This window comes from Panthera leo, chromosome A3 (assembly GCF_018350215.1).
Source record: "Panthera leo isolate Ple1 chromosome A3, P.leo_Ple1_pat1.1, whole genome shotgun sequence".
Taxonomy (NCBI): domain Eukaryota; kingdom Metazoa; phylum Chordata; class Mammalia; order Carnivora; family Felidae; genus Panthera; species Panthera leo.
This window is the reverse complement of record NC_056681.1, coordinates 82,003,592-82,030,636: the sequence shown is the minus strand read 5'-3', so window position 1 is coordinate 82,030,636 and position 27,045 is coordinate 82,003,592. Positions and strand designations below refer to the sequence as shown.

The window sequence follows — 27,045 nt, the reverse complement described above, 5'->3', positions numbered from 1 at the left end:
CACAGGTTTTGCTAACTCTACATTCACTTACTGATTCTATCCTCATGTGACACATTTTGCTTACTATTTAATACAACAACCCCACAGGAAGGTAGTATAATTCCTATTAAAAAAATACATTTTTAAAAAATTTTTTTCATTTTTGAGAGAGAGCATGAGGAGAAGGGCAGAAAGAGAGGGAGACAGAGAATCCCAAGCAGGCTCTAGGCTGTCAGCCAAAGCCCGACACAGGGCTCGAACCCACAAACCGTGAGATCATGACCTGAGCTGAACTTGAACACTGGACCGACTGAGGCACCCAGGCGCCCCTATCATTCCCATTTTTAAATGAAGGCTAAGACAAGTCAATTGACTCTCACAGTAGCGCAGCTAATAAATGGGCCGTGAACTTAACGTTGGTGAAGGTTGCCAGTACAGGGTAGTTGCAATGTGCTGTAGAAGCGGCCCTTTAGGGCTTTTAGGCTTCAATCACTGACACATACGAAGTTCTGCTGAGGAATACTGTTACCCTTCCATTCAGAAGGGCCACCGGGCAAAAGACTTGTGCCTATTCTGAAACAAAGGCTTCTTCGAAAAGACAGACAAAACAAAAACAAAACACAAAGAAACCCCAAGGTTGGATGCATGGTGGGAGATGGACTGGATAGGCACGGCTACCTCAGGCCACACTTCCGTCATACTCACCGACGGTTCCGACGGCCTTTGTGATAAACTGGCAGCACCCGAGTCTGTCATCGAGGGAGGGGCACAGGGTCCCACAGAACATTCCCACAGCACACGAGGTACAATTGGGGTCGGGCTGCCTGCCTGTTTCTAATGAAATAGGTCATGTGACTCTGTGGGAGCAATATCTAATAACAGTATTTAAAAATAACGTTTTAGGAATTTTCTGCTCACATCATCATCAAGCATGTATTTCCTAGAAAAGAAAAAAATTCCCTATAAATCCTTATTTAACCTTGCCAATTCTGTTGAAGATATATTATAGTGAATCATGGGAATTTCTTTTATGATCTCATGTTCTACATAAAAACAGCTCAGCTTAGTACTGACCCAGTTCCTGTGGGCCAGATTCTAATTCCTTCTGGTTTCAAAAAGCGGAAGCCCTACCAAATGATTTCCTCTGGATTGAAATACATTAACATGGAATAAAATTTCATATCCAAACTCATTACATTTTCCCTCAGATACCAAAGTACAAAAACACAATGCTAAATTTCTTTTAAATTATTTTATTTTTGTGTAAGCTAAAAGGAAATTTACACACTGAAATCTCAAAAGACCTGGGCATGCACATTCACCTTGTTAGAGGTTCCTCTACATGTCTTTCTTTTTTCCATAGGAATTTCCCCAAACATTTAAAACCCATAGTTTTTACTGTATATACAGCCTAAACCATAGCAATCTATGATTATGTCATTTTACACTGTGCAAAATCCTCAAAAAATAGTGGTACGATAAAACAAAATCATTAAAACAAGTAAATTTCATTGTAAGACATTCATATAATTTGGTCCTTCTCCAACCAAACTGATTTAAAACAGACACAATCTCTTTAAACCCCTCCAATCAAGTTCTGACAATGATCCATACCCTACAACAAAACAGCAGTCAATTAAGTACCTCGCAAAAGGTCAAATAGCAATATGCCAGATTGAAAAGATTAAAAAAAAAAAAAAAAAAGGCGCAAAAATGTTAACAAAAGCCAGATCTGAAACAAACCCACCACACGTAAAATTGGAAAGAAAAAAAAAAATTAAATGGACACTTTGGAGCTTATTTATGATAGCAAAAGTAATTCAACATATGATATGAAAAATTAATAGAACATTCAATGCAATCTGAAAAGACTGAAGGGGATTTCACAGACAGTGGAGATTTGAGTTTTTAATTTTTTTTTATTTCAAAAGTTTTGTAAGAAGGACACCACCAGTGTATTTCACAAAGACATAAATGTATACACCCCAGCAACACAAAAAGAATAAATCTTCAAAAATGTTCACCCCCGATTATTTACATTTTTTCTAATATAAATTTAGGACTTCAGTATGTAAATAAATATACATTACTATGTATACCTTTCTAGTGCGGCTTACCAACAAATCAGCTGAATTTTTTTTTTTTTTTTTTTTAATTAGAGCAGGTATGCTTTTGATAGTAGGGAAGGGCTGGAGGAAAGGAAAAGCAATTGAAAGTGTCCAATTCACATCGGTTATCAGTCTGCTTTCTCTTGGGACCTTGTGGAAGGTGTTAACGTGGCTGGGAACATCAACACCTTGGCATGCATGAACGTTAAGTCAGGAAGGCTAGCGATCACCTTGATGGCTTCTTCACTTAGGTGCTCTTCTCTTTTCGGTTTCCTATTGACAAATGAAAACAGAGAAGTGTGTTGATGCGACTTTGCTGTAGGTCAAATGGGAGAAAATCCACTCCCAAGGCAGACAGCGATCTGTGGGGACTTCCTCTATCAGGTCCCGAACTTCCTAACAGCTTTGTGCTGTGTGCTTCCTCCGCCAGCTGCCGAGTTGCTCACAAAGACGGACGCCCTTCTTATGTATGCCCATTGCAGCCAGGCACGTCCCTGTAGATATTCACACGGACCTATGCACGGCCCACAGATTTGCTTAAGGCTGGAAGCATCTACTGCCCAGGCACCCTTTTAAGATGTTACTAAGCTGAAATATAATGCCAGAGCCCTAATAAAACTTCACCCAACTGGATTTCCCCCTGACCCCCTGCGAAACTACCAAAATTACTTCAACATAAAACAAAGTATGTCTGGCACAAGACCTTGTAAGTCATTTTAACCTCAGGCTTTCTTAATCCCCCATGGGGAATTCCAGGAGAGAAAGCCTTCACCTCAAAAACACCCAGTTTCAGCCCCACCGGGACAGACAGAGCAGGTCCCAAAGCAGCACGGGAGCCAGTTGTGGACATGGACAATGGACATACTCCACAGACGCGGAGAATGGCAGGACATACTTGGGGAGAGGGGGAATCTCCAAATCCTATGGGTACTGTAGATGGAGGACATTTTATTACACTGACCCCTGCTACTAGAGGTGAGAGGGTTAGTGCCTAACACAGGAAGAACTCTTTTTGACTCGGGGCCTCCCAGCTGGTGAGGTGCAGAAATGCAAGTGAGCCTCAAACGTGGCTCAAATTGAGCACGTGATTCTAAGCCAACCTTTATTTTTTCCAGGACATTAAATACATTGAAAGAATAGTTGCAGTCATAGAGATATTAATTTTAGGCCAAAGTTCATTTTTAAATTGTTGACTCTAAAAAGCCCAATTTTCTTTTATGGTAAAGGATAGTTGGTACTATATTAGGTGTGACAAGTTATTTCTTCCACCTAAATATGTTCTTTGGGACGGGGAACAGAAGTCAGGAGATGAAGCAAGACAAGAAAGATACAGGCCTTTATTTCATACCTAGACTTTTCTGTTAATCACTTTTGAAATCAGGCTGAAATTAAAAGACTTAATAGAATGACTGAAAAATCAAACATCAGAATTTTAGGACCAAAGTTCTTCAATAGGGGGTCGAGCTTCAAGCACACTGAAACCATCAGATCAACCAATAGTCAGTTCTAGGGTTTCTCAGAAGAATGGAATAGCAATCTAGTATTTTCTGATTAAAATCTACACTTTTAAAAAATGTCTATTTTTGAAGGAGAGAAAGAGTATGAGCGGGAGAGGTGCTGAGAGGGAGGGAGACACAGCACAAACTGGGTTCCAGGCTCTGAGCTGTCAGCAGAGAGCCCAATGTGGGGCTTGAACTCACCGATGGTGAGATCATGACATGAGCCAAAATCTGATGCTTAACTGACTGAACCACCCAGGTGCCCCAAAATCTACATTTTTAATTGCATTTAAACGACAGCAAAATTCTTAGGTGGATATCTGGTGAAGAAAAACCAGATAGTTCATCTTTTTTAAATGTTAATTTATTTTGAGTGTGTGTGTATGAGTGGGAGTGGCAGAGAGAGGGAGAGAGAGAATCCCAAACAGGCTCTACACCCAGTGCAGAGCCTGACATGGGGCTCGATCCCACAACTGCGAGATCATGATCTGAACTGAAATCAAGAGTTGGATGCTCAACTGAGCACCCAGGTGCACCCCACCCCCCGGATAGTTCATTTTTAGTCTCAAAGTGAAAGACTGGAAGTGCATAATGGAAAAGGCCAGCCTCTCACCAACACTCAATCTTAGCATCACTAATGATGGAGTCAACTAGATATTACGCATCTTCTGATGTGGTTCAACACCTGTGCCGTTTACCAGTCAAAACGCTTTACCTGAGTTCATATAGTATAATACAGTAATTTGTGGATATCATTTCTAAAGCTTACAGGAAATAAGGGGAATAGAGAAAAATATTAAATACTACTTGAAGGAAGCCAACAGATAAAATGCAGAAGTTGAGACATTCTACAGGACACCTAGACTGATCTTTTTAATAAGCTAGTGTTAAAACTGAAAACAAACAAAAGGGATGGTGGTAGATAAACCATATTAAAGGAGATTTGGGAGCCATAATGGCCAGGTATAATCATTCTCTGCTTTGTTAAAACCAATATTCAATTGAGGGGATATCTGAATATAGCCATGGTATCATATGGAATAAAAATATGAAGTGGACAGATGGAGATCAGAGACTGCAAGGGTAGGTTCAATTCAGTATGGACTAGAAAACCTCACTTTTGGTTAAAACACCACACATACGTATATGTTTCCATAGAAAATTATCTGAAAGAATACACTAGCTGAAAGAAGGAGTTATACCGACGACCTGAGTGGTAAGAACGTGAAACTAAGTTTTAACTTTTTGTATGCATTTTCTAACTTTCTATATAATCTACCTTACCTTACTGCTTCTGTAACGATAAATGGTTGTCAAAAACAGGAACAGACAAAATTATACCTAAATGGACTTTCTCCTTCGTGGAGTGCAGTTGGGGAGTGGGAAAGGAAAGCAAAGTAGAAGCTTCCACCCAAGAAATGGTTGGTAAAGATGACTCCAGGCTTTTTACCAATAGCCTTACTTCAGAGGCACTCCTCGGAGGCAACAGGAAATTGAACAAAGTTTACAGAGTTCATAGTCTGTGTATTCATCTGTACTCAATGTGCACTGATGGGATCTAGTTTTATTTTTTAGCATATAGGAAGAAAATGCTTGAGAATTTGAAAATAAAAGTTGTATCACGAACTTTTTTCAAGTCCAAAAGCAGTGACCTAATTTTGATTTATATTCTTTAGCTAAGATTTACCCTTTTGTCAGTGGAATGCAACTGAGAGTCTAGAAACAAACTCAACAAGGGTGCCAAGACCATCAATAGGGTGAAAAACAGTCTTCTCATCAGTATGGGCTATCCACATGTAAAAGAATGAAGCTGGACTCCTATCTCACACCACATTCAAATATTAAATCAAAATGAATCAAAGGCCCAAATGTTAAGAGTTGAAGGTACGAAACTCAGAAAAAACCCTAGGTATAAATCTTTCTGACCTTGAAGTAGGCAATGGTTTCTGGGATGGCTATCATCACAAAGTCAGTGAGAATGCAGCGAAACTAGAATTCTTATATATTACCGGAAGGAATGTAAGATGGTGCCACTACTACGGAAAATAGTTAGGCAGTTCCTCAAAAAGTTAAACATATGACTCGGCAGTTCCACTCCCAAGAAAATTGAAAACATCTGTCCACACTAGAACTTGGACACGAATGCTCACAGCAGCATTACTCAGAATAGTTGAAAAGTGAAACAGCCCAAGTATCTATCAATTGATTAATGGATAAAGAAAATGTGGTGTAATCACACAAAGGAATATTATGCAGCTATAAAAAGGAATGAAAAGTACTGATACACACAACAGCATGGCTAAACTTGAAAACATGTTCAATGAAAGCAACCAGATACAAAATGTCACATACTCTAGGAGTCCATTTATACGAAAGAATCAGAATAGGCAAATTCCTGGAGACAGAAGGCAGATTAGTGGATGTCAGGGGCTGGGAAAAGTGGCAGATAGGGAGTAACTGCTAATGAGTATGGAGTTTCTCTCTGGGGTGAAAAATATGTTCTGGAATTAGACAGTGGCAACGGTTGTGCCATGCTGTGAACACACTAAAAACCAATGGATTTTATGGTATGTGGCTATCTCAATTAAAAGATTAAAAAGAAAAAAGATGTATGTACCCCTTTTGGCAACTAGTTTGGCTTCTATAAACCTGAGTTAGAGGTCTGTGGCTACTAGCTAGGTGGCCACCCACTGATTCAGATAAGGGAGAAATTTTTCTCTATATTAGAAAAGGTGAGCAAGAAGATGGAACTGTTTTAAAACTAAGAACTCGTATTTCTTTAAAAAGTGAAAAGTCACTTTTTTCTTACATATGCAAAACCACTTAAAAAAGAGAATGCTGTTTGTTACACATCAAATTCCTCTACATGTACCACAGTTTCTTAACCCTCTCGTGCCTTATAGTCACTCTATCTTCTGTGTACTGTCAATAGCCAAGAAGGTTTTGCTGAGCTTTACTTCCTGTAGTTTATTTTATTCAAAAACAAAAAGAAAAAATGTAAAACAACAAAGACTCCGAAATTTTCTGAAATGATACCTGCCATCCCCTTTTCTTTTCCCTGTACGAATGGGAATCATTCATGAGGACATCTTACAGGATTACCTTCTAATTGTAAGACTCGTCAATATTTGCATTTCTTACCATTTTCAAATAACTAAATCCTCAAAGTTGAGGAATACAAAGCTGGCAACTCCTTTTCTTCTCAATTTGCTGAATTTTTTTTTTTAATGTTTATTTATTTTTGAGAGACGGACAGCAAGCGGGGAAGGGGCAGAGAGAGAGGGAGACATAGAATCTGAAGCAGGCTCCAGGCTCTGAGCTGTCAGTACAGACGGGGTGGAGGGGGGACGGGACTCGAACCTATGAACCACAAAATCATGACCTAAGCCAAAATTGGATGCTTAACTGACTGAGCCACCCAGGCACCCCTCAATTTGTCGTGTATTAAACATGAAGCTGGATAGATACTAGAGAGCAATTCAATGCTCTCAATGTTACAACACTAACCTTAGGATACACATGATAGTTTTAGTTCATTCCATAATGGTACAGAATAAGGGAAATAATGAAAATAACTTCTTAAAAGTAATAAGAGTTAAAAAAGTTCCCTGGTGTACAAGGGATGTTTCAAGGATGAGTTAAAAAGAAGAGCAAGCAAATTAAAAATGTGGTTTAGAGCTCCTCCTAATGGCACAAAGACAGAATTCTGATCACTGGGACTCTACTATAGTTCATTGAGATTGCAGAGACAAAAGGTAAGGAAACAGTAGGACTGTCCTTAGAAAAGACTGTCCTAAAAATAAGCAGGGGAAAGCCCAAACAATAAAAGCATCAGTATTTTTTTTTTTTTTTTAAGTCAAAGGTAGCATTTGGCTAACATATATAGAAGAAATAATGGACGAGATTTGTATGAGAAGAATTTTGACTTGTAAATATGCTTTGAGAAAAGAAAAAATTAGAAAACAAGCAAAAAGAATCCAGAGAGGCTTCATTTACAAGTAGGTTCACTTAACAGGAGGCTTTAACAGTGTCAGGAGGCATTACTACAAAGAAATAGGAACAATGACAATAGAGAAAATCTGTGGATGAAAGGAAACGTGCGTGCATGCTGTAAGTTTATTTTAGGGAAAAGCTAAGGGTATCCACAATTACAATAATGCTCTTATATAATTATAAATATCAGTAATAAAAAATATCTATTTGAATGAATGGATATTTAAGCACAAAATACAGTTTGAAAGGCAATGTGATAAACTCAAGCCAAAGTTTTAAGACAGGTAAGCATTTATTATTCACAAGAAAAAAAGGAGATATATATATACACACGCACCCATATGTGTATATATATATATACCTATATATAGGTGTGTGTGTGTGTGTGTATATATATATATATATATATATATATATATTTTTTTTTTTTTTTTTTTTAGAGTAAGCAGTAGAGAGAAGGAGACAGACAGAGAGAATCTCCATGCTGGGTGGGGAGCCTGATGCAAGGCTGAATCTCATGACCTTGAGATCATGACCTGAGCTGAAATCAAGAGTCAGATGCTTAACAGACTGAGCCACCCAAGAACCCCCCAAAAAGGCTTTTTAAATGGATGCTTTTCTATAGAAGAACTGATTCAAAAGATAAATCTGAACCTGACAAGAGGAACGTTTTTATTTAGGACTAAGGGTTATAATACTTCTGCCAAAGTGGGCAGCTAACAGAAGATTTCCACTTGAAGATGCTGATGAAGAATGGATTTGGGACAGCAGAGTCAGTATGCCTATCAACCAGAATTTGCTCTTGCAGTAGTGATTTCCTGGTTCGCAATGACTACTTCTTATTAGGAACTGGCCTATTCTTACGGCTCACATGTCGAAGCAATGGCTTATTATTCCAGCGCTAAATTGTGTAAACCTAAAGGTTTCCTGAATCCTAAACACAAGGCCCAAGCGACAATCCTTCTATCTGGTTCCGACACTGAGAGAGAACTGCTTTTCTAAAGGCCATGCCCCTGGCCTCCCAGAAAGCCTGGCAAAGCAAGCCTTCACATCCCAAATCAGAGGTGCTGCATATCAGGAAAAATGAAGAAAATAAAATAGTAGCATCCCCTACTCCATCTTAAGCCAGGACTCAAAAGATGAACCTAAATGACTCTGGGAGTGTGAAAGTGGGTTCCCACAGACGATCATCTCAATGGTTATGAAGAGAAAGAGGGACTATTTCTACAATGGCTTATGGTCTCAATACTTAATTAGAATTCTCCTCTCTGAAGTTTGGAGGGTGGAATAAAAAAGAGAAAAACATATCTGTCAGCCCTTTCCAGGCTCTTATGAAATAGCTCTGCTCTAATAAAGTTCATATTAAACATAGCTTGATAACTGTTTTCTGGAATTAGGCATCTATTGATTTTTATAAATACAACACGAATTTTAATACACATTTAATATTGAAATACTGTCAACTTATTCGCTTTCCCATTTTAGGCAGTTTTGTTAAACACAGAATTCAAAATAGGGTGTAATGAACCCTAGCTGTTTACCTGGTAGATGTGCTTGTCTTCTCTACTGTGGACATGAGTCTTGCAAATGCATCAGTCACTTTGAGGCTTGAGGTGGAGATTTCCAGCTTAGAAGTTGTTAACTCATACAACTCTGGATCCACACCTTATAGTATAAAATGATAGTCAGTGATGGCAAGCTGCAATAGGTTACTCAATTAGCTACAGTCCAAGATGCAAAAGGCAATTATTCTGTAAACATCTGAGTCTTTTCCAAGCATAGCACATCTTTAGACTACTGTAGTATTGAATTTATTTTTTACATTAGAGATTCCATGTTTCAGAGTTTTTATGAAGTAGGAAAGTACTTTAGCCTTAATCTAACATTTAGGTAGTGGCTATCACGCAATTATTTCTAAAATTTCTATCTGCTATGGAAAACTCCCTCAATTTTAGATTAGTTAGCGATAAAAGTTATCCATGTTTCATAGAGTTCACGTTTGTTACATGACATTTCAATGTTCAAATGTACTGATTAACCTCATTTTGGAACTTCCCTCTCCCTCTCCAACCATCTTTTCTCCATTACTTTACTCCTCACCAAAAGATTTGGAAGCTAACAGGAAGTCTCAAACATGGTAAATGACTCAGTTAAATATATTCTGACCATGAGGACATGAAGCATTACTCAAAGCATCAAATTATTACTAATGATAAATTATATACCACATTGTTTTTTCTTCAGGTAAGAAGGAGGGTTAATATTCCCAGAAAAATATAATAAAAGCACAACTTTTAGACAAAATGAAAACTGTCTCAAGGGTTAATTATATTTCTATGGTCTCATATCTGATCTTGTTTAAATAATTTAAAATAAAGATGAGGTCAGAGAGATTATAAAAGTCTATAAAAATTCTCCATCTGACTTCACTAAAATATGCACATATATTTTTATATTTCCCTTGAATATAGATTTATATTAAATAACAATGACTATAAAAACACTGAAAAGAACAATTAGATATTTTTGATTCAGGCTAAATGTTGGATAATAAAGACTCAAATAAAAAACCTATTAATCCTATACTCTCTTTGGTACCAGCAAGTTACTGGAGATAAAAAGTTTAGTAGTTTCAGAATAAGAGAAAAGCAGATTGTAAGGAAGAATATCTTACAGTTTCATCAATTTTTACTTATTATTCCTAAAAAGTTCTGAAGATCAGCAGATAAAGTTACATAAATACTGATGTTATAAGTTTCCTCCTTTTAAGATATTTTAAGGGTAAGAAAAAAAAATCAGGAACTGCCTTCTATTAACCACCTTTGCAGATGACTAGCAGATGTAAAAACAGATCTCAGATGTTTACAGAAATCAAACAAGCAAAAGCAGCTTCCACAGTTATGTCCAACAAGGGAGGAAGGCTATAGAAAATGTTTGTTGACTCTCCCAAGTTCTTAATATTTCATTAAGGTACAGTTTCAAAATATACTTAACAAGGCCTTTTATTAGTATTTCTAGAAGTATGTAGGTTTCAATTAAAATCTAAATAATTGTAGATGCCTGTAAGGGACCAAATGAACCCAAAGTACCTCCTTCCTCCACTGTGAAAGGTTGGATTCCAAGTAACCACAAAATTTAAGCTGATGTCTAATATATAATGCAGAGTAAACAACTGCATTTCGACTGGCAACAGGAAAGTGGTAGTAAAAATTTGGTTGGGTTTATAAAATACTGGCCATTTGGCTGTCAAAGAATAAAGTGGGAAATAAAAGAGAGAGAGAGAGAGAGACAGACAGACAGACAACACCCACCGCCCCAGCCCAAAACAATGACCATCACAAAAAAAAAAAGGAAAAGTACCAGGACTATGTATTTTTCAAAAACAAGATAACTATTCTACACTAAAAATTGGAGTAATTTTTTTAATGGAAGAGTTTGCTTGTTTTTTCTTTTTGTTTTCTTCTTTTTTTACTTTACAGAACCTTAATGAGGCATAGTATAAATAACTATAAAGCTAGCCAACCAAGTTCTATGCCAACCTCCTAATTCTCACACACAAAATAATTAAATAATCGCAAGCTAAGTAAGACAAAATGACTTTCCCAGAAACAAGTCAGAAAAAGTGCAAGCAAGTGGTGAAATGGAATACTGAGAAAGGTGCTGATACCTGTAGCTTGATGGTAAGTTTTAACAAAACCCAATAGCAATAAAAAGAAGCCAAAGCAAATTTATAGTAATCAAGTTTACACAGCAGCTAGAGCATACTAATGAAAATATGGAACAAAATTATTTAAAAGGTTCCAAAGTAATGAGGACTGCATTTGAGCATGCTAATTTCACTTCTATTACAGCTCTAAGCTTCTGAAACCACTTGCTCTTCTCAAAGTTGTGTATACTGAGCCTGGTTATCAGGTGATTTCTGTACTTCTTTATATGGTGAGATTATTTGTGTTATGAATGGTTTTCAACTGAGTTTGAAATGTAACGAAGAATTAAGTTTAAACCAGGTTTTAGGTGTCCAAAAATAGCGACCTCATGTAAATTACAGTATGGTTCATGACAAAACAAATCTGAGAGCAAATTAAAAATGGGAGCTTGGTATTTCATTCTTAGGAACACAGTAATGAGGAAACTGATACACAAGTTTTTGGTTGTCCTTTCTTCCCCCAATTAAGTATTAAAAACAGCTAATTAGGCTCACCCAGGTCATTTGATAGCTCAAATGTATTTAGAAGTAACTTGAGTAAACAGTAAAATATCATTTGGAAGTCAAAACCAGACACAGATTGGTTTTTCATATGCTTACAAAATCTCAGAAATAACGAAAATGATAACCAGGGGCTTAGGTTTGAGAAATCCAGTCATTCTACCAAATGGCCTTAGAACTTCCTTACAGTAGGATCAGTTTTCCATAACCAGATTATGGAGAAGGATGTTCTGGCTTCCAGGCTCACCCTTATCTGACTTGTATGGTCTCCCCCATTTCCCACCATGGTTCCTAAACTGCTGGAAGAGGGTGGTATATTCAAGTGGAATAGAACAAAACCAGCAAATTCTCAGGACACAGGCTGGCTGTGTAACTGACTGCTAGTGGGGATGGAGAGGGATCCTCGCTATGCATTCTGGGCATCAGCATCTATATAGCACCCCAACAGCTGTCTGGTGATCAATGGGCATGATTACCAGATCACAAGGTGGGATGACAGGGACTCATTAAAATTATATTGAATAAAATGTAAACATAAAAATGCCATTATATTTTAATCTTTTATTCAGTTAAAAAATGACAAAGTACATTAGTCCTTTGGTCAATAAACTGAACTTCGCAGGGCTGAACATTAATTTAACAGGCACTCCAGTAAGTTTTAATTTCTAGCTTTTAATATCTCATAGCAGTTATTTTCTACTATTAGCTTCTGTAACATTTTTTTCTTCATGGAAAACTAACAGAATACTTTCTATGTAAGAGCTACATGAAAACTACAGAATAGTTCTATGTGGGACCTATATATAACTAAGTGCTAGACTAACATTTTGGAATCTAATTATACACTTAGCAGTAATAAACAACTAACTGAATGCTAGAACTTGTAAAGGTTCTATTATCACAGGCACTACAACGTAAAGTCATCTTTGTATACTAAAATATTCTTATATCTCTAAACCTGTATTTTCTCAAATGGCTTTATAGAATATGCTTGTAAAAATAAGCATATAAAATATCACATTTTCCATTTACAGGAAAAAAAAACCCCACAAACCCCGCTTTTAACTAAGGACATTAGGGCCATTTTACTCCTAGAAATTACTTTCAGCTCTGAATATTACACTTAGAAAGCTTTCTTTAAGACACATTTCACAGAAGTCAGTTGTTATAATCAGATACTAGGAAATAACAATAGACAGATAAAAGAAAAGTATCAGAAAGATATTAGAGAGAATACAATCTACTCGTTTCCTTGTTTATAGGAAAGTCACGTGGTGTGGTCATGCTTTTTAGTAATTAAACTAGAATTGTGGTTTGAACACTCTGCTGACCTGGGATTGTGGTGCTGCTGCTAGAGCTACTGTCATCCACGGGCCCAAAGAAATCAAGGTTCAGAAGAGTGGAACCTCCACTAGCTTGAAATTCAGTGACCGTGTTGGTGGGCAGCCACACAGAAGGTAAGCCAAGGGAGGAGGGGTTATGTGTAAAAAGGGGTAAGACACACACTTGAACATGCAGGTTATAATTAGTAGTCATTACACATTTTAAAATCAACATTAAAACAATGTGTACAGTATTAGTTTTTCATTACTAAGGACATTTCTAAAGTAACAGTTTAATCCAATGTACATTTTCTCATGTACAAAGTAAATAATTTAACACTTAGTAAGGTTTTAGTTAGGAGTTCAGTTCTTTCAATCAAAACTCGAAGCCATACCAGAAAGACCAAGGGGAAAGTGTACCCGTTAAAGGGAAACAATACTTTAATCTCAACCCAACATTAAGTCACTGTACATGCCCAAATCAATCTTCCATGTTAGTAATGTTGGTTTCTAATTAATGATTTTTAAAAAGTGACAAAGTTGTCAGTTTCAGGACACACACCAATACATTAACTTGGTCTAAATTAAAATTAAGAAGGAATGTCATAACTGCCCTACCCTGATGTGCAACCTCAAGCTGTACTGTTCCCCTTTAACTCTGAAACAGTAATCAGAAATAGTATACATTTTTAAAGAAGTTGTTTGTTAATAAAAAGCATGATGATTTGACTGAATAAGACACCAGACAACAGCAAAAGGTGCATCCAGGCTTTCCTTCAGCACTGTATTCAATTGGATGCTTTCCATGTCCTAGGACCCCCAGTCTAAGGTAAAGCTGATAGAGTGACAGGTGTATTAGACAATGGCTCAAATAACTTATGAAGTATAAGGAATAAGGGTAATTGTATCTTAAGATCCAATTAAAATTTGTGGTGTCAACACACTGGAAAAGTAGCATTTGAAAGACCCACATTACTAGAATAAGTTATTCCTTTTTTAGGATTTTCTCTTAAAGCCATGAGAGAAACCAATTATTTCTACAACTACCTACTAGTACGTTGAGATAAATTTTAGAAAAAGATCATGAAAATCATTCATTTTCCATTTGCATAATAAGTGCTCTATAAAATATTATTAAATCTGAAAACTACTTTGAGTCAATAAATATGGATCTATTTGCACATTGTTTTTGGTTATGTAATTGTGCTTTGTGCTTTTTTTAAGCAGCCTCTAGCCACAAGACTTTGCATCCAAGAAAATTCCACAAATTAAAACTACAGAAACAGATTTCAAGTGAACTGGTCCTACCTAAAATATCATTTAAACTACTTAGATATTGTAAAAAATAAAGAAGGTTTTTACGTAAGATAAAGAAATCAAAATTTTACCTAGCTACTGCTACCTGAATTTGGACATTAATACTGTTAATAACAGTAACAGCTGTTTTTTTGTTTTTTTGTTTTTTGAGCAATTACTATTCAGAAAGAAAGCCTGAATTTCCAAAGATAAGAATAAGAAGTTATGTTCAAACAAAAAAGGAAATCAGCAGAGAGAAGTTTGTCTGAACTTTGTAGCTTTCTTAACTCTAGCTCTGGTGCTAGAGGCTCTACGGAGAGACGTACCATCTAAAGGGTTAGTAAGGCCACTGCTACTCCAGTCAAACTGGACGGGTGGTAGAGACTCCTAGAGTTGAAAACCAAAAAATCAAAATTAATCAGTACAGGCTGTAGCAACGTAAAGAATCCTTAAAACAAAACAAAAAACTATTATAGCAAGATCATTAGGCAATGAAGAACCTAAAGACAAAACTGGGATAATTTACAGTTTCGGAAGATTATCTAAAAATATGAACACAAATTGAAAAACTGACAAACAGTAGAGCTTATTGATATTAAGAAAAACTGAGAAATGGAATTACTTTTATATTTTCAAACATACTTATGGACTGATTCTATGTCAAGATTTCAATCTATTCTCAAGTTACAGTTGAAAACTACTGGCTAGATTATAATACAAATATTAAAAAAAATCACTGACTTTTTTCACTGGAGTGATCTACTTAATATTAAATGACTGGCCACTTAAAATTTCTCAGTAGATGGTCTAATGCAATAGAGAAGGTACCATACTGAAAAGGAGGAGATTTGCATTATCCAAGACCGAGTAACTGCTAATTAACTAGTTGTATGATCACGTGTGGTTTAATTTAACTGGTCTCTTTATATATAAAATGAGAAAGTTTAGAGTCCAAGAGCTCTGGTTCTTTACAATTGCCCAAACTACAAAGAAAATTATGGGCCAGTAAATAGGAACTACGTTTAAAATAAAAAAAATTAAATCAACTTCTCAAACTTAGAAATCACTTATAATCAGTATCAGAATTTAATTTTAAAAATAATGTACTTAAAAGTATACTCAGAGCTCGTTTGCATATTCTAGGTTTTAAGATTTTGTTAATTGTCAAACACATAAATTGAGCAAATAGTACATGTGAGATGGAAGGTGGTACAAAATATTTTAAAAATGATCATTGCTTTAAGAATGGTCTTAACAAGAAAAAATTGGGATTCTTAGTTTTCTTTCTTCTTTTATTTTTGGGGTGGTATTGACAACAGTTACTGAAATAACCTGTGTTCTAGAAGACTCTTGATACCAACATGTTGCTGTCTCTTTTTTTGGTAGTGCTTACCACTATGCTTTATTGTAAGGTAGATATTATTACAACTTTATACTCATTTTTTTTTTTTTTTTCTGTGTAAAGACTTGTTCCCTGTAGGAAAGGAGCATGAATTGGTTATTTTTGAAAGTCTAATTCCATGATATTATAATACAATTGTCTTGATAATTGGGATACCAATGATAAGCATGTTACTATAAGCATTTAGTCTTCCCTAAAGCAGGTCTGGAGATTTAGGAGGGAGGTATAAACAAAGCAAAATGCTAATATTAGTAGTTGCCAGGGGTTAGGGATAGTTGGGGGTGGGGAGGGCTATTAAAGAATTCTTTATGGTGACAGAAGAGTTCTGTATCTTGATTGCAGTGGTGGTTACACGTATCTATCCATGTGATAAAATGGCATAGAACTATACACACACATTGAAATCAAGTCATTCCTGGTTTTGATATTATACTATAATTAGTAAGATGTAATTAGGGGGAGAAACTGGTGAAGGGTACAAAGCATCTCCTCTATACTATCTTTGCAACTTCTTGTGAATCTTTAATTCTTTCAAATAAAATTAATAATGCTGGTGAAAATCTAGTTTATAACCTACCCCCAAGAGTGAAACATTTAGAAAAGATCTTTAGCTGATCTCAGAAACCATCAAAAAGCTGTAAGTATTCCAACAGATTCAACTATTATTTTACTTAGAGATCATTGAAACCTTTAGTCCTATTGAATAGTGACTGGATGGACAATACTCAAGTTTATGCAATAACAAAATTTCTGGTTAAATGGAGCAAAGCTCTTTCATCAACATGTTTTATCTAAATGATGTCAAGTAACCGGTTGCTTAGAAATAGTTCAATGATTTGCTAGGCATTTTAGATTCTCATCCAGATATAGGTCATTTTGAAGACACAGCCAATATTATAACAATGAGGTGCTAAAACATGGCTCAACATTTAGTGGAAATAAGACAGAAGTAAAACAGGACACGTTGGCAATTATAAGCTAACTAATGGCATTGCCAAGGAAGACTTCTTAAAGAGAAAGCATTGAATGAAGCATTTTAAAACAAACTTAAGCAATGAGGTATGATTACTGTAGACACTAAACACTAAGAAAGGTAATAATAAAAAGAGCAAAAACATTATATGTTAACTAAATGGAACTTAAGTAAAAACTTCAAATTAAACAAAAAAAATTAAGTACCTTTAGATTTATCCTTATTTCATGGTTTTGTTGCTTTGGTAATAGCATGTTTTTTTTATTTCTGTTCCTAATCACTTGTTTTTAGTATATATAGAAATATAGTTCATTTCTATATATTGATCTTACAGCCTGAAATTTTGCTAAATTCACTTATTGGTATTACTAGGTTTTTATAAATTCATTGGGATTTTCTATGTAGATGGATGTCATTTGTTAATAAAGACAAAGAATACTGATTAAGAAAAAAAGAGCAACCCCCCCGCCACCCCCCCCCCCCAAAAAAAAACCAATGGGAACTAGAAACCAGAGACTTGGGTTCTAGTCCCAGCTGTACCACTGATGTATGATTTTGGGTACATCATTTAGCCTTTCCAAATATATTCTCTTAATGTAAAAAGAGCACAGTGCTACACAATTTTTTTTTTCTTTCTTCTAACTTTAAAATTCTGATTCACAGTGCACCTGGATGGCTCAGTCGGTTAAGCGTCTGACTCTTGATCTCGCAGTTCATGAGTTCAAGCCCCATATTGGGCTCTGTGCTGACAGTGCACAGCCTGCTTGGGATTCTCTTTCCTTCTCTCTCGCCCCTCCCCTGTTTGTACTCTCTCTTAAAAAATAAACTTAAAAAAAATTAAAAAAATAAAATTCTAATTCATAAATGAAATAGCCACATCCAGAAGCCTAAGAGGAAATTTTCTAGTAGTGACTAGCTAGATAACTGCTAGCCAGAGAGCTGACTCGAATTAGCAGTGGATAAAGTGTGGTTAATGTACTGATCTTGCTAAGTAATAGGGGAATTAGTAATGGCACCATGAATGATGTGACCTTGACATTCACTGAATAAAGATTTAAAAAAAAACCAAAACAACAAAAGTATCATTATTGCCTTTTGCCCACAAGCTGTTTTTTTCAGGTAAAAGTATCCTAGAAAAAAACACCAGGAACAGTTGTTAAATAAGTCATTAACCTCCTAAACAAGAGATACAATGGTATAAACTAATTTGGAAGAAACAATAAAAATCCAATGGGTACCCAGATTGAGCCAGATCAGAAAGCAGGCAGTTGTAATGAGAATTATACAATGTTGGTAAGTTTGGAAGTCACTGTTAGTGATGCCAATAAAAAAACATAAAAGGAAGGTATGGTGTATAGTTGACCAAAAAAAAAAAAAAAAAAAAAAAAAAAAGGTATTAAACAGATCTTTCCTGACACATTTTGTTGAACTTCTAGTACTAAAGGCTATGGCTGTTTCCTCCGGATATCATGACTAGTGGAAAGATGTAACAGTATTACAGCATGGCCAAAATGTAAAGTAAAAATAATACACACACTGCCTGCCAGAGAATATTGGTAAGAAATATTGTTTTATATAAAGAGAATCTTACAATGTACTTTAGATGTTTCTAAAATATTTAAAATATTCAGGAGTATGGAGCCAAGCAAAGATCATATAATTTAGTGCAGAAGGTGTGCTGAGGTGCCTTCTGATACGTGTATGAAGTCTTCAGTTTGAGTGTCTGTATGCTGACATGCTTCATGTAGAATGAAGGCCTACAGAGGCTTAATTCAGGCTTGATTCAGAAACAAATTTGAGGGGCAACTGGATGGCTCAGTCGGTTAAGCATCTGACTTCAGCTCAGGTCATGATCTCGTGGTTCGTGGGTTTGAGCCCCACACTGGGCTCTGTGCTGACAGCTCAGAGCCTTACAGCCTGCTTCAGATTGTGTCTCCATCTCTCTCAAAAATAAGCATTAAAAAAAAAAAAAAAAAGAAATTTGAACAACTTCGATTGGGAGATGATATTTTCATTGGCTCCCAAAAAGCCTAAAAACTTAAGCTAATGAGGATCACAAACCCCAAAAAAGGTACTTAATATTTATGTGTATTTTTTAAATAAAGAGATGTATGCACTAAACAGAGTAAAAGCATGTGATTAAAAAGAGTTTTTTTTTTTTTTTTTTTTTTTTTTACATAATTAGCAAGAGACCAAGTTCCATCTTCTAGCAAAGAAGTTAGATGTGCTTAAATGCTGCTGAGAACTTCTATACTTGACTAGAAAGGGGGACAGCAGTCCTTGGATTATAAATATATATATGGGTGTATGCATATGTATAGACACAGCAGCAGCTAAACACCTATCATGGAGCCCTAATTAACCTCCATTAAATTAATACACTTTAGTTTCCATTAAAAGTTCCATTAAATTAACATACATGTTTTTTATTAAGTCATCTAAGACTTATAGTCATTTATAATTGAATTCTACAAGAAAGATGGTAAGTATGAGGGGTGACTAGAATATAATATGTAAGATCAACTAAACCAACTAGGCGCAAAAATGACAAGTGACAGCTAACTCTGATAAAATAAGCAATAGTTTATGGGGTGCAACACAGAGAAGTGGCTGGATGGAGAAGAGGAGGAGGAGGAAGAGGCAGCAGGCAAAACGAGCAACAAGTGGCCTCAAGTAAGAATGGCTTCATTTTCAGTAAATGTGCCACGTAGTCTGAACCAGGTAGTTCAAGTTAGTTTCCTAATACCTCACACTGTAGGAATAAAAATGTTGCCTTAAGGCAGAAGTGGGAATGTGCTATGGGAGAAGTAATTTTGGGATCTGCTTATGTAGGGCAGGCCTGAGAAGGAAGCTAAGAGCCAGAGAACAACGTAAGGACAATTAAAGGAAGAGAACTAAGGACAGATTCTACCTACGGAGACAAATTTGCCCAAACCACTTTGCCTGTTGCCAACCATCAATAAGGCCAGGCATTTTATGTTTCAGGCCTCCTTGCCCACTATTTCAGTGCTAGTAATGAAGTGGCTTCAAAGGGATGTTTAAGCTATGCTAAGTATAAACCACAGTGGTACACAGCCATAATATCAGATGTTCCTTGAAACACAGCTGAAAGGGTAGGACTTTGCTTTATGTTACTGTTTTCTACAGTATATTCTTCAAAATTCTAGTTCAATGGGTGTTATGACTCCTTTTCCCTTGGTCCCTGTGGCCAAGTAAATTTAAGAAATAATTAAAATTAAATAGGGTTATTTACTGCAGGATACTCCAGAGACCTTAATATGTGTGTTGAGAATCTTCAAGGGTGGTTATTGGGTATGTATGAAAAATTTTCCAAACTTACTTCCCCCTGGAACCCTTCTTTAGTAGAGCCTCTCTGGGGGTTAGTGTTCAACGAAACACACACTTTGGGAAAAGCTGTCCAAATACACTTTTGTGTTAGATATAACACAAAGATGTTATTTAAGGTAAAAGATGATATTTAAGGTAAAAAAAACAAAACAAAACAAAAAAAAACATGGCAAGAATGTTTTAGAAATGGTAATGTTCACTTAAAAATATTAATCTTCTAAAAAAAAAAAAAAATGTTTAACCAGCACTCAGTTTCTAACGATGTGGGAGGAGTAAGCAAATTTTTCCACAGATAAAAAAGTGAGGGGGAAGGCTCTGATATTAACTATATTAGACTGAAAAAAATTTGTGCTTAATGATGCCAAGGAGGTAAAGGATAAGAAAGACTGCTTTCTTTTCTTCTGAATCTGGAATGTTTTGTAAAAGGCCACATTATTTTCAACTTAAATAACTTTTATTCAAACTCTCAAAACAACAGTTTTTGATGCAATAAACACTTAATTTTATTACTTAATAAAATTTGCAGGTTTCAGGAAAAACACACAATAGCAGATTTGAAGAGTCGGTGTCAATATAGCATTTCCCAATTTTTTTGAAAATCAGCACTTACCAGATTGGTATGTCAGTAATTATGATCATACAATGTTCAAGCTGTAAGGGGTTTTTAGAGATGCCTGCTTCACAAAGTCTTCATTTTATAGGTAAAGAAACTAGGGCCTAGATAGGTTTAAAGGACTTACACATAACCAGCTAGTGCTCAAGTGTGCCTTTTTTAAAAATTAAAGATAGTTTGTTAATTGTATTCCAAGGGATGTTAATAAGTACTCAAAATCATGTCCATCATGAAGTAAAAATTTTTACATATTTTAAACTAAAATTTATACTTAAGGGAAACACTCTGGACGTATGTGTGTATACATGCATAAATGTATCAATACACAGATATTTTTACCTGAAATTGGTCAGATGTACATGTGTTCATTTCTGGTGACATGGTGTTTGTCTGACCAATGGAAGCGATTTTTTCTGCAGCAGATAGTGGTTTCAATGGTTCCTTGGTGGGTTCTAACATACCCTGAAAAAGGCATATTAGCCATTAATGGGGAGGGGGAGGAATCAACTCAAACTTCATGAGAAAAATCAATGTAGCACAAAGTAAAAACCCAAGTCATTTGGAAAGTGCTAAAGACAAAAAGGAACTACTGTTAAATTTTGTTTAGAGAAAATTTTATAGCACTGTAGTGGAAAATGTTTTACAATAGTACCTTTGGAATCCAAACTTTTGAACCAAGACCTTGTATTTTAAATCAGATTTGTTTTAAAGTGCCTAGTTATCACTGTTATACAAAAGCATAAGCAATTTGGAATGCCAGGGGTGGGGAAGAGGCAAGCACAACAGTATATAGTATGCAGGCCCTAAGAATCCAACACTTTTGTGACGTTTCAGACACTGAAACAGAAAAGGACATCCTTTGTACCCATTACACCATGGTGGTGCTTCGAGAAGTGAGAATTCTAAAACACACCATCTAGAGAGTGGCACTCTTGGAAGGGCCAAGATGATGGAGCAGCATAGAAGTTCTCTGCTTCTCTCGTCCCTGAAATGCAGCTAGATTAGAATCGAACCATTTTGCACACCTAAAACACATCATCTAATGTGATGGGGTCTACATGCTTCAATGTATGTTTAGTATTTGAGCCTATCACCACTAGAGGATGGGAGCTTTCATACTTAGTTCCTTGAACTGGCATAGTAGAGAAACAGCCATTTCAGAGGGGAAAACATCTTACATGTTCCACTATGTGTGTTAAAAATCTAACACACTTTTTGAGTAAGAAACAAAGGCACTGAGGATGGAGGTAGAAATAAAGAAGGAAAAAAAAAAATCAGCAGTTTGCATCAATACTCTACCAAACACTACTAATAATGGGTAATCATCCAGGTTAATGGCCTGCCAAAAAGTTTTAACACATTTTAAAATAACACTTGATAAACTCTTAATATTTATCAACCAGACCACACAAAAGTCCCCCTTTACTGGGGGAAAAATATCAAAACTGCTAAGACAGCTTTGTAAGGCTAGAATCTGTAAAATCCACCCCCCCCTCTTTTTTTATAAGAATCTGTAAATTTCTAAAAACAAGTTTTCAGGACAATCTCTCCTCTTTTCGTGTAACAGGGTATATGCTGGGGCACCTGGGTGGCTTAGCTGGTTAAGTGTCTGACTCTTGGTTTTGGCTCAGATCATGATCTCACGGTTCCTGAGTTTGAGCCCTGTGCTGCGCTCTGAGCTGACAGTGCAGAGCCTGCTTGGGATTCTCTCTCCCCACCTCTCTTCTCTGACACTCTCCTGCTCGTTCTCTCTCACGCTTTCTCAAAATAAACTTAAAAAAAGATACGGTACATGCTAAAGCAATTTATAGATGCAATCTTTTTTTTTTTTTTTAAGTTTATTTTGTGTGTGTGTGTGTGTGTGTGTGTGTGTGTGTGTGTGAGAGAGAGAGAGAGAGAGAGAGAGAGAGAGAGAGAATGAATATGAGAGAGAATATCCCAAGCAGGTTCCATGCTGTCAGAGCAGAGCCCCACCAAGGGCTCAATCCTGAGAACCATGAATTCATGACCTGAGCCGAAATTAAGAGTCAGACGCTAACCACCCAAGTGCCCCACACAAATTCCATTCTTAACGATGATATTTTATAAAAGGCTTTCCTCCAAAGCTTGAATGAAAATAAATCCGTGGTCTGACTCATCAGCATATACATTCTGCACACTTTCTAGTGTGCCCTTATGTAAAGAGACCATGCATTCAGCAAACAATTACCAACCTTAGCCAACTTTTCTAATGTCAACTATCACTTAAATCAGTGGTCCTCAAAGTGGTCCCCAATCAGTAGTTTTTGCATCACCTGGGAACTCGTCAGATACATAACCCCACCCCTACTGAATAAGAAACTCAGTGGTGCCCAGCATTGTTTTAACACATCTTCCAAGCAATTCTGATGCATGTTTTTTATAAAGTATTTTTTTAATGTTTTATTTTTGAGAGAGTGAGAGCAGGGGAGGGGCAGAAAGAGAGGGGGGCAGAGGATCTGAAGGAATCCAAAAACACAAACACATCCTTGGGCTGAGGATCCAAAGTGGGCTCAGGCTCTGCACTGACAGCAGCGAGCCCGATGCACGGCTCAAACTCACAAACTGTGAGATTATACCCACCCTGAAGTTGGATGCTCAACCGACAGAGCCACCCACCCAGGTGCCCCAATTCTGATGCATATTAAGGTCTGAGAACGAGTGACTTAACTGACCACTTAAGGTACTATTGCTTCCAATGAGACCAAAAGATACTGAACACCTTATCTGTGTAAAGCACCAGGGGAAAAATTCAGGTATAATTAAAATCTGAAACCAGATATGAAAAAGAATGTTTCTAAACATAAGGCATCATAAAGATGGAGGAGGAGAGATGTATTCACTAAATCAGCTTTGGTATTAAAAGCTTATAAAAATGGTAGCGTTATTGCTAATAAAGATTGTAATTAAGGCAGAAAAATAAAGCAAGAATATCCCTAATTCCTCACAAAATTTAAAGAACTGGCTCATGCCTGAGCCTACACATAAGGATTAAGTAGGTTACCGCCCCCAACGTGCTGAATGAAAACTCCTACAAATTAAATTCATAGTTTCTACCTCAGTATGTGACAGTAACACCAACCACCTCTAGAATGCTACTCCTTGAGGAAAAAAGAAATGCAAATAACCAAAGGTTAGAGTATGTCCTGGATTGTATTTACCCACAACAGCAAACAGTATAGGGATAATCAAGGTGTTTTGAAAATACAAGGCAAGTTACATTTGTAAAGGAGAGAAACTGATAAAAAGATTCAAGCACAGGTTTTTGTCTAATTCCACAAAACTACAAAAACAAAACGAAGTAAAACATTCCAATCCAAATCAATAATTAGGCCTTATTCATGGAAAAGTTTTGTAGATTAAAAAAGGTCAAATTTCACAGCAAATTCATTTTTGCATGCACATAAGGTTGTATAAATTCCATACCAAGCTATATTTTTCTTTCTTAAACATTTTTCCTTGTTTTCAAAAGTTATTGGTGAAAGAATTTAATTCACCAATAACTCAAAGACACACCAAAAAACACAAACACATCAAACTTCAAAGTGTGACTGAGTCTTGAGAAGGTACAGAAAGTAAATTCCTCAGTTATCCTGGACTACCTGGCATATCTGAAAAAACAAAATTCAACATATTTAAAAAAATTAATGGAAAAACCGAGGACCGATTATGGGTCCTGGCCCATTTTCAATTACTATCATTTGGTATTCCCAAGGTTTTAGACACATCCATCCATAGCTTCAATAGTGCATGATTTAAAACTGATCACAACTGGGTTACAACAAATGCTATCTACGCTTTCAAATACTTCAGCTTCCACTTTTTAAAAGCAAATTTAGGAAGAAAAACAAAAAGGAAAGAAGAAAAAGCAAGACCTCTAAAGGTACATTTTACAAAGAGTTATGAGCACTATATTACTAGGATAAAGATAATCTTCAATCTAAAACAAAACAGTGTCTTTAATTAATACAGCAAGATGTCCTTAGATCAAGACTTGAAGGGATGAGATGAAAAAGGATATTAATACTTATTCCCTTAATGTTCCCACACTAAACACCCCTTAAAATATACTTTCCACATCATGCCACGTAAGATAATTTTATAGAATGAATGCAGCAATGATAAATAGGTACAGGGACATTTTGTACTTACCAATCCTGCTGCATACATGGGCACTATAACAGGCTGCTTCTTGTTACCCGTGAAGAGCTACACATGTGTGTTAGAGAAAAAGAATGTATATTCAGAGAATGAGATGTCATACACCGAAACAGTTAACATGTTATTGCATACATTGTGAAATATAAATAGAAGAAATTGTTAAGTTGCCCATATGGGCTTGTATTTTGGATCTGTTACTACAATTCCTTTATTTTATAGTTAATGAAAAACATTACAAACAACCTTTTCTAAAAGTAAGAAATATTGACTGGAGAAAAATTTAGATGCATTTATGTTTAAGAGCTGGCATATTCAAAATACATGAGCATTTAAGCCAACTAACATTTATTTTTCTGAGGAACTAGCTTATCACAGCTTGAACAAAAGTGTAACAGAATTTAAAAACACCCATAGGTCCACTAACGGATTTTCCAAGGTACTAACAAAACTCACAATGTTTCGGGTGTCTATTCCCAAGGAGCACAAAAGCTTCTTGTTGCTATGGGAGCCACCCCACTGATATCTCAAGCCATGTGCATCGTGGATGTCCTGTAGCTCGGTCCACACATCCAGCAGTTCCCTGCAAAGGTCATGATGAAGCCATCAACAATGGGTTACTCAATAGCTTTCACCATGAATCCTAGTTTTAATGTGACTGTGAAATATTATACATTCCAGTTAATCTTGTGTTTAACATGAGTATACAGCTATTTTCTGAATAAAATCAACGGCCACCACTTATAGTCATTAAAGTAGCTAGTAGCTAAGCTAAACTCATTTGAAACAATATGTCAGTAATCAACCAAAATTTAGCCTGTATGTTTTTTCAATTGTAAAAAATTTTTTTTAATTTTATGTTTTTTTTTAACATTTATTTATTTTTGAAAGACAGAGAGCACAAGTGGGGGAGGAGCAGAGAGAAAGGGAGACACAGAATCCGAAGCCAGCTCCAGGCTCTGAGCTGTCAGCACAGAGCCCGACATGGGGCTTTAACTCACAAACTGTGAGATCATGACTTGAGCTGAAGTCTGATGCTTAACTGACTGAGCCACCCAGGAGCACCAAACTTTTTTTTTTTTTTTTTTTTAACGTTTATTTATTTTTGAGAGACAGAGCACGAGCAGGAGAGGGGCAGAGGGAGAGGGAGACAGAGAATCTAAAGCCGGCTCCAGGCTGTGAGCTGTCAGCACAGTGCCTGACATGGGGCTCAAACTCACAAACTATGACATCATGAGCGGAAGTCAGACGCTTAACTGACTGAGCCAACCGGGCACCCCTTAAAACAAAAATATTTAATATTTAAGAGGAGGAAAGAAATCATTCAGCATTCCACCATATTACTATAGCTATTTAATATGCTTTCTCTTTGAGTCTTGATCCACAAACACATAACTGCAATTACAGCAAATACATAATTTTGTATTCTTTTTTCAGATTTTAAGCATTTCCTCATCTACATGTATACCTTTTCCAATGGTCATGTAACATTCTGTTAGACACATGCATCATTATTTGACCACAACCTTATAGTTTAAATAAGTTATTTTCACTGTTCATCTCCTATTGTTAGTAAGGCAAATTATCTTCCTGTATTTTACAGTGTATTTTGTTGTAGAGTTGTGTTATTTCCCAAAATGAATCTCTTGGAGAGATTTCTGGGTCTAAGAGTATGAACTATCTGTACAACTAGCGTATTTTTAAATAACACATCTAAACAGTTTTAAGATGGTAAAGCATAAACCTTTTTGTCCCGTTCTCAGAAATCACCCCCAAAAAACCAAGAAGCAAATCATAATCTCCATATTTAAAAAAAAATTAAGAGATAACTAAAACTTTGCACCACAAACTTTGAGGTCACAAAGAGGGATGAAGGAGGGACTTGTAGAGGGAGAGAATATGTTCAGAGGTGGAGTAATGAGATGCAAAAGTCCAGTATAATAACTTTGAAATTAAAATTAGATAATCAATCTAGCTCCTCTAACATCTAATAATTAATAGGAGTTCCAGAAAGAAAACAATGGAGGGAAAGTAACTGTATTGGTATTATATTGGTAATTGTCAATTCAAGAGAACTGCCCAATACTGAAGGACAGAAGCCTCCAGATTGAAAGGTCATATACCTAGTG

The 27,045-nt window shown here is 36.2% G+C and overlaps 1 protein-coding gene across 5 annotated transcripts in view; it reads right to left on the bottom strand.

The window, feature by feature from the left end:
• Window positions 1-1,203: 1,203 nt before the first annotated feature.
• Window positions 1,204-27,045, bottom strand: part of AFTPH (aftiphilin) — a 67,038-nt gene continuing 41,196 nt past the window's right edge. For 3 of the 5 annotated variants that reach the window (XM_042932451.1, XM_042932453.1, XM_042932452.1), the window contains exons 4-10: window positions 25,373-25,499; window positions 24,911-24,967; window positions 21,080-21,202; window positions 14,731-14,791; window positions 13,118-13,201; window positions 9,121-9,244; window positions 1,204-2,360 (exon numbers count right to left, since the gene is read on the bottom strand). In XM_042932451.1, the coding sequence (XP_042788385.1) occupies window positions 2,216-2,360; window positions 9,121-9,244; window positions 13,118-13,201; window positions 14,731-14,791; window positions 21,080-21,202; window positions 24,911-24,967; window positions 25,373-25,499 (721 nt within the window). In that variant the 3' untranslated portion in view covers window positions 1,204-2,215. Of the gene's footprint in view, window positions 2,361-9,120; window positions 9,245-13,117; window positions 13,202-14,730; window positions 14,792-21,079; window positions 21,203-24,910; window positions 24,968-25,372; window positions 25,500-27,045 lie in introns of those variants that run through there. The other 2 variants (XM_042932454.1, XM_042932455.1) reach the window with 2 other exon arrangements.